The sequence below is a fragment of the Vigna unguiculata genome, chromosome 9, assembly GCF_004118075.2.
Source record: "Vigna unguiculata cultivar IT97K-499-35 chromosome 9, ASM411807v1, whole genome shotgun sequence".
NCBI lineage: Eukaryota > Viridiplantae > Streptophyta > Magnoliopsida > Fabales > Fabaceae > Vigna > Vigna unguiculata.
The window spans coordinates 27,427,846-27,436,580 of NC_040287.1; the positions used below are offsets into that span (position 1 = coordinate 27,427,846).

Here is an 8,735-nt window from a genome sequence, read left to right on the forward strand (position 1 = left end):
TAAGGCACAAAGGGAGATGTGTATTCCTATAATTCCTATTTTGTTTTTGTTTTTATTATTTTTATTTGCATTTCATTCTTTGTGTTTTTCTTTTTGGGTTGTAATAAGTTATGTAAATTATTCATAACATCATGTAGTTTGTAATTTTTCTTTTTCTTGTATATTTTCATTGTACTCGTTCTAGGTAGAAAATTATAAAGTTGTGTCATTTCCTTGGAGAAGAATGGAAATTAATAGGGAATTTGGAGTTGGAGAACATTCTGGTTCAGAGTCATTAAAAAAGAAGCAGTCAATTAGAGCAAAAGAAGGCAACTTGACTTATCTCCGATAGTTGGTGGGGAAGATGAAGACTATCCAGAGGAACAATTTTTGAAAGAAATATGAGAATTTACTGAATTTTCTAGAGATTGATACTCAGGTTCTAGTTGTTACTGCTTTGGTCCAATACTATGATCCACCACTCTAGTGTTTCACCTTCAAGGATTTTCAATTAGTGTCGACAATAGAAGAATTTGGGGATATGCTAGACCTACCATTAGAAGGCAAAGTTCCTTACAAGCATACAACGAAAAATACATATGTTTCGACACTAGCAGAAATCTTGAAAGTACACCCTGCAGAGTTAGAAGGCAAAATGATTACAAAGGGAACCGTCAAAGGCATTCCTCAAGGGTTTTTAGAAAGGCATTTGTGCCAATTGGCTGACAAAGACATTGGGGAAACCTTCATGGATGTACTAGCGCTCACTCTTTATGGCGTTATGATTTTCCCAAGCATTGATAATTTTGTCGATTTCTAAGCCATTAACGTTTTCATAGCATATAAAATCAATGCAGAAAATCCAGTCATAACAATCTTAGCTTATGCTTATGGGAATTTGAATATGTGTTATGAATATAAGAAGAAGAAGTTGTCATGTTGCTTACCAGTATTATATAAATGGTTTATTTCTCATGTCAGTCCAAATTACAAGCCAACTACTAAAGGAGCACATGAATGGGCATGTTTTTTGCTAAATTACAAAATGAAATGATCAAACGAGAGGTGTCCTGGCAGCAGAGATCACATATCATACATTGCGGGGAGTACCCAAATGTACATCTTATATGATCCAAATATTGTGCTAATTATAATCCAATATTAGCACAAAGACAATTTGGGTATCCTGTACGAGGTGCACCAAATCCAGAATTTTTAGTTGCAGTGTGGAATTGCTATGAAGAAAGGACATCTAATGATTTACTCTGACGAATTAGAAGTGCTTGGGGCAGCATGGTGCGTGCAGAAAAAGACTTAAGTTCGTGGGTAGTAAATGAGAAGACATCTTATCAGCAAAGGGTAATGGATAGGGTTAAAGTGGTGAAGCTACCGTTCAAACCAATTGCCTTCATGCCAGAACAACAAGATGTGAAGAGTGAGGAAGTAAAAACCCTTAAGGAAGAAATAGAAAGGATGAAGCAGAAAAATGTTAAGCTTGTTAATGATCTTCAAAAAGGTCATCATGAATATGTAGATTTCAAACATGACAATGAAGCCAGGACCAGAACTTGTGATGCATTGATAAAGAAGTAGAGAGAGGAAAGAAACCATCACTTCAGAGTACAACAGGACTTCAAAGCAGCTAATAAAAAGCTAACTTTGAGAGGCAAAAAGAAGAAAGCGATGACATTGTCTGAACGTGAGAAAATTGCATTATGTGAAGAATTGACATTAAACAAGTTGCATAATACACAAGTTAGGATTAAGGAGATGGAACAACAGAAAGAAAAAATGACAGCAACTTATGAGGCAAAGCTAAAAGAAGAGAGTTGGTATAGAGCGGAGTTAGAAAATGACATACAGTATAGGAACAAAGAGTTCGAGAGACAGATGAAGAATAGGATATCGGCCTATGAAGCAAAAGTAGCTGAAGAGAGTTGGTACTAGGCAGAGTCGGAGGAGCAAAATTAGAGATTGAGAACTGAATGTGTTGAGTTAAAGAGAGCTACAGAGCATTGGAGAGGATGTTTTTCAAAGTTAGCAGTTATGGCTAACGAAGCAATTGAAGATGTACCCAAGATGTTAACTAATGTTGAGATTGCAATGCCTATATTCAATCCATCAAAAGAAATTGAAGATTTCCTCGGTTACTGCAGGAAGCTAGTAGGGGAAATGAAGAACATAATGGCTAGAGCTTGAAATTGATATTTATGATTTCTTTCTGTTTCTTATTATTTTGTACTTCTGAACATTGTGCATTTTCTGATGTATCGACTACTTCATTTCTTGTTAATTTCCATTATTACTCGCAAACGTTATTCGCACAACTTTACAGTTTCTAGCTAGAATATTTGCATTTGTCTTTTCTTTTCCTTTTTGCACTTCTCATTTCATTCGAATTAAACAAAAGAGTGATAGTAAGTGAATACGACAAAACTTCCGAGACACCCTTATAGGAAGTGAAGGAAAATGCGCACAAGGAAGTGAAGGAAGAAATTAGCCAGATGAAGGGTAAAATTAGCCAAATGAAGCATCAAATGGGTCAAATCTTGGAGGCATTGAGGGATATGAAGATTTCAGCAGTTGACGATGGTACATCCTACCCTCCAGGCTTTCATCCTCATGTATCAAGTGGACATACAGTTTACCCACCACATCATCAAGTGAGTCAAGGGACATCATTTCAAGCTTTTCCACCTTATGGCTTACCCCCGGGTTACACACCTCCAATGCTAGAGTATGTAGAGCAAGTTAAGAATCTGTTTTCTGGTGGTAATACAATCATACATGTTTCATTACATAATGAGTAGTTCCAGGTGTCAACTGGGACGATTGATTTTAGGAACCAAGTACACCCAGGAGAAAATGCAGTTGGAATAACAACCTATACATATCCTAATGTATCGATTCCACCACATGTTTCGACTATAGGTGTGGGTTCACAAGAAAAGACATTGGATCAGGTGATTTCATTGACTAAGAATAACAAGGGAAAGTTAGAGATATTGGAGGAGAGACTACGGGCTATTGAAGGGAATAAAAGTTATGAATTTGGTGAAGTTGTAGGCTTATCTTTGGTCCTTGATGTGGTGATACCTCCTAAATTTAAAGTGCCTGAGTTTGAGAAATATAGAAGGACTACGTGCCCAAGGAGCCATTTAAAAATGTACCGTCGAAAGATGGCTGGCCATACTCATAATGAGAAATTGTTTATCCATTTTTTCCAAGATAGCCTAGTTGGGGCAGCGCTGAATTGGTACATGCACCTTGAGTTGACTTATATTCATTCTTGGGTGGATCTAGCAGATGCTTTCATAAAGCAATATAAATTTAATATGGATACAACACCAGACAACATACAATTACAAAATATGACAATGAAGAAAAATGAAACTTTCAAAGAGTATGCCCAGGGTTGGAGAGAGATAGTTGCCCAGGTCGAGCCACCACTATATGATAAGGAGATGGTTGCAATGTTTGTAAATGCGGTACAACCTCCATTCTATGAGCATATGATTGGGAATTGGAATATATCTTCTAATTTTGTGGACATCATTATTATTAGTGAAAGGATAAAGACCAGGATAAAAAATGGTAAAATTACATATGGCCCGCCCGCGGCTGCAAATACCAAAAAACCATATTTCAATCAAAGTAAGAAAAAAGAAGTAGAAGTTCATGCCACATCTGCATGGGATAACTGCACTCCTTTTAATTACCAAATGCAGCATGTTTCAAACAATCAGTTGCAACCTCAAAAAGCGGCTGCTAGTGATAGTCAGAACACTGGTCAAAGTACCAATACAAGAAGGGAAAGGAAGTTTGTTCATTTTACTCTCATTCCTATGACATACACAGAGTTGTTACTAATGCTTCTTCATAAATCTTTTTTTGCAATTTGCTCAATGAAGCCACAACAACCTCCTTTTTCCAAGAATTATGATCCAAATGCTACATGTGACTACCGTGGGGGAGCAAAGGGGCATTTGACAGAAATATGTATACCTCTCAAATACAAGGTACATTCTTTATTTGATTCAGGGTTGTTTACATTCAAAGAAGATAAACCTAGCATTGAAGACAACCCTTTGTCGGGGCATGAGGTAAGGGATCATAAGTTGGTAAGAAAAGTGGGTGAAATTTGGAGTTCTATGAAATTCATCCTGGAAGCACTATTGGAAAAGGGGTTAGTAAACGGTGAATATGATCCAAGTAATGCCTGTGCATTCCATCCGGGTGCTGAACATTCTATTGATGATTGTGTGGTTCAAGCTAAAGCTGCAAAATCTAGTTGATAAGCACTTCCTACAAGTTTTTCAAGAAAAGAAGGATGAAGAGGTATTGACACAAACTGATGAAGAGTCTAATTTAACCATGCCAGAACCTTTGGTGATTCATTTCATTAGACCTACATCTTCTTTCATGGAATAAGAAAGGCAACCCATGGTGATAAAAACACTCTCATCTTTTCCTTATAAAAGTGACAGAGTTGTTCCATGGAAGTATGGAGTACATGAACTTGGTGAGGGAAAAAAAGTTGAGAACACTTTTGTGCATGAAGGACCAATTGTTGAAAATATATCAGGTCTTGGTGGGATAACAAGGAGTGGTCATTTCTTTACACCACCATATCTAAGGAAGGAAGGATGCCAGCGAAGCAAAGGAAATGATGAAGTTGAAAAAGCAAAAGAGATATTAGGAGGAAAGATGATACAAGTTCAAAAAGAATGCTGAAAGGATAAACAAAAGGAATTATTGCATGAAGAGCCCTGTGAACTCTTGAAATTCATCCAACAAAGTGAATACAAGGTGGTGGAGTAGTTGAATTGTATACCGACTCAAATTTCGCTTATGGAATTGCTCATGCATTCGACAGCTCACCGAAAATTGCTAATGAAAATACTTAGTAGGGCTCATGTTGAGCAAAATATTTCACTAGATAAATTTGAAGGGATTGTTAACAATATTACCATTAATGATTTCCTTACTTTTTCGGATGATGAGATACCCAGTGAAGGAAGGGGACACAATAAGACTCTTCATGTATTTGTTAAATGTTTGGACCATGTTATAGCTCGTGTGTTGATTGATAATGGTTCTTCCCTAAATGTGATGCCTAAGGTGATGTTAGAGAAGTTATCATGTGATAAATTCCCTATTAAGCAAAGTACTATGATTATGAGAGCTTTTGATGGTAGCAAAAGAGAAGTGATGGGAGAAATAAAATTGTCAGTTCAAGTTGGTCCATTTGTATTTCAAATAACTTTTCAAGTAATGGACATCCTATTGACATACGGTTGTTTACTTGGTAGACCTTGGATTCATTCTGCAGGGGTGGTGCCTTCCACTTTGCATCAAAAGTTGAAGTATGTAATGAGGGATAATATGGTAACAATTTCGGGGGAAGAAAATTTTTTTGTGAGTGGTCCTTCATCTGCTCGATATGTTGAAACAATAGAGGAAGCTTTTGAGATAGCTTTTCAAGATATGGAAATTGTGGGGGATGCATATGATGAACCATTTCAAATAAAGCCATATTTATCATGTGCCTCTCTGATGATGGCAAAGGTTATGTTGAGAGAAGGTTATGAATATGGAAAAGGCCTAGGCAAAGTCAGACAGGGACTAATATTTACCCTGAAAATTGTTGAGAACAAGAATAGATACAGCCTAGGGTACAAGCCTACTAAGGAGGACATAAGAAGACTAATGGAGGAAAAGAAAGAACGAAGCTTAGCTCGCTTGCAAGGTCGGGAGCTGAGGGTAGGAAAGATCTCTATTTGTGACTTAAAGAGGAGCTTTCGTACTGCTGAATGGATCAATACTAGTCAACTGGCAACCATTAAAAAGTAATCTAGGGAAGGAAGTTCCAGTTTGGTACAACCCTATCCTTTAGACATGCAGATCGATAATTGAAAAATCGTGAATTTACCTGTGTTGTTTAAGTTTAATCAAATGTAATGCTTGTTTATCTTTTTTTGTCTAGTTGTTCTTTTTGTTTTTTCTTCAAAACACACTCTAGGATGTCTTTATGGACTGGTTCTATCTTTCTTTCTTCATTCAATGTGATGTTTAGTTATGTTTGTTTTCATTACGTACTTTGTTTGTTTATTTATTTTCTTTTATAAATCCAAATAATGCAGATATGACTATGAATATTTTGAAAATAATGATGTCAATATTCCTAATTTTGAGCACTTTATTGATAATATGGACGATGATCATGAAGACGATTGGGAACCTTCTTTTGAGTTGTTAAGATTAGTGGAACAAGAAGACAAAGAAATAGAAGCTTATCAAGAAATCATTGAAATACTTAATCTAGGGGATGAAGATGAGAAAAAGGAGGCTAAAATTGGTAACAACATGAGTAAGGAGGTACAGGGAAAATTATGTGATTTGGTGAAAGATTTCAGAGATGTGTTTGCTTCGTCATACCAAGATATGCCTGGGTTGGATACTGATATAATGTAACATAAACTTCCACTTAAAGAAGAATGTTCCCCGGTTAAACAAAAAATAAGACGGATGAAACCTGAAATGTCACTAAAGATTAAAGAAGAAGTGAAGAAGTAATTTGATGCAGGGTTTTTGGTTGTAGCAAAATATCCTCAATGGGTGGCTAACATTGTCCCTGTGCCCAAAAAAGATAGTAAAGTTCGAACGTGTGTTGATTATAGGGATTTGAATTGAGCTAGCTCTAAGGATAATTTCCCATTCCCACATATTGACATCTTGGTGGATAACACTGCTAGATTTTCATTGTTCTCTTTCATGGATGGATTCTCGGGTTATTATCATATTAAGATGGCACCGAAAGATAAGGAGAAAACCACCACTATTACACTTTGGGGAACATTTTGTTATAAAGTGATGTCATTTGGACTTAAAAATGCTAGGGCAACTTATCAAAGAGCGATGTTGACTCTTTTTCATGATATGATGCATAGAGAAATTGAGGTTTATGTGGATGATATGATTGCTAAATCTGAATCACAAGATGATCACATCGTTAATTTGAAAAAAATTTGTTTAAGAGGTTAAAGAGGTTTAAACTCATTGAATCCATCTAAATGTACCTTTGGTGTAAAATCAGAAAATTTGTTGGGTTTTATTGTCAGTGGAAAAGGTATTGAGGTTGACCCAGATAAGGTACAAGCAATAATGGAAATGTCAGCTCCTAATACTAAAAAAGAGGTGTGAAGGTTTTTAGGCAGATTGAACTACATTTCTAGATTCATCTCCCAATTAACCTTCACCTGTGAGCCAATATTTAGATTGTTGCTTAAAAATCAAGTTATGGAATGGAATGAAGATTACCAAGCAGCCTTCGATAGAATCAAACAATATTTGCAGGATCCTCCTGTACTACGTCCGCCGATATCGGGGAGACCCCTCATTGTATATTTAACTATGTTGGATGAATCAATGGGTTATGTTTTATGGCATCATGATGAGACAGGGAAGAAAGAGCATGTCATTTATTATTTGAGTAAAAGGTTTACAGGTTGTGAACAAAGATATTCTATGTTGGAACAAACTTGTTGTGCATTAACATGGGCAACACATCGTTTACGTTAGTATATGTTGAGTCACACTACTTGGCTGATATCCAAGATGGACCCAATTAAGCATATTTTCGAAAAGATTGCTCTCACTGGCAGATTGGCTCGATGGCAAATGTTGCTATCAAAATCTGATATAGTCTATGTGACTCAAAAATCGGTTAAAGGAAGTGCTTTAGCAGAATATCTGGCTCAACAACCCATTGAAGATTATGAATCTATTCAACATGAATTTCAAAATGAGGACATTCTTGCCCTATTTGGTGAAAAGGAGGGTGGCCATCATGAAAAGGCTTGGATATTACTATTTGATGGAGCATCTAATGCACTGGTACATGGAATAGGGGCAGTGCTCATTTCGCCAAAGAATCATTACATTTCGATGACAACAAGGTTGTGCTTTAGTTGTACCAACAATGTTGCAGAATACAAAGCATGCGCCATGGGCATTTTGGCAGCTATCGAGTCAAAGGTGAAGGTTTTGAAGGTGTATGGTGACTCAACATTGGTTGTTCATCAGTTAAAAGGGGAATAGGAGACTAGAGACCAAAAGTTAATCCCTTATTAAATATACATTAAAGGATTGATGGAGCATTTCGATTCCATTGAGTTCTTTCACATTCCACGAAAGCATAATCAATTAGCTGATGCTTTTGGCCACCTTGTCGTCAATGTTTGAAATTAGTCAAGACGAGGAAATGTCGATGATCAAAATGAGGAGTTATGAACAACTGACGTACTGTTATTTTGTAGAAGAAGAATCAGATGGTAAGCCTTGGTATTTTGATATAAAGCACTATCTTAAAACCCGAGAATATCCTGAAACAACGTCTAAGAATGATAAAAGAACCCTGAGAAGGTTAGCTTCAAGTTTTATTATAAATGGGGATGTCTTGTTTAAAAGAAATCATGACATGGTACTCTTCATATGTGTCGATGCAAGAGAAGCAAGGTTGATATTGAAAGAAATTCATGAAGGGGCTTTCGGTACACACATGAATGGGCACTCTATGACTAAAAATATTTTGAGAGCTAGTTATTTTTGGTTGACTATGGAGAATGACTCTTACATGCATGCGAAAAAATGTGAAAAATGTCAAACCTATGCAGATAACATTAATATAGCTCTTAACACCTTAAATATTCTATCTGCACCATGGTCATTTGCGATGTGGGGAATATATGTTATTG

General features: G+C 36.4%; 2 protein-coding genes across 2 annotated transcripts; both read left to right on the top strand.

Moving 5' to 3' along the window:
* Positions 1 to 2,025: 2,025 nt before the first annotated feature.
* On the top strand, positions 2,026 to 4,274 carry LOC114163624. The gene is made up of 3 exons (XM_028047926.1): positions 2,026 to 2,142; positions 2,436 to 2,716; positions 2,822 to 4,274. Exons 1-3 carry the CDS (start codon positions 2,026 to 2,028, stop codon positions 4,272 to 4,274), a joined length of 1,851 nt encoding a protein of 616 aa, XP_027903727.1.
* A 3,322-nt stretch (positions 4,275 to 7,596) lies between these two features.
* LOC114163625 lies at positions 7,597 to 8,079 on the top strand. Its single transcript, XM_028047927.1, has one exon. The coding sequence runs from the start codon at positions 7,597 to 7,599 to the stop codon at positions 8,077 to 8,079; it is 483 nt and encodes a 160-aa protein (XP_027903728.1).
* Positions 8,080 to 8,735: the final 656 nt, after the last annotated feature.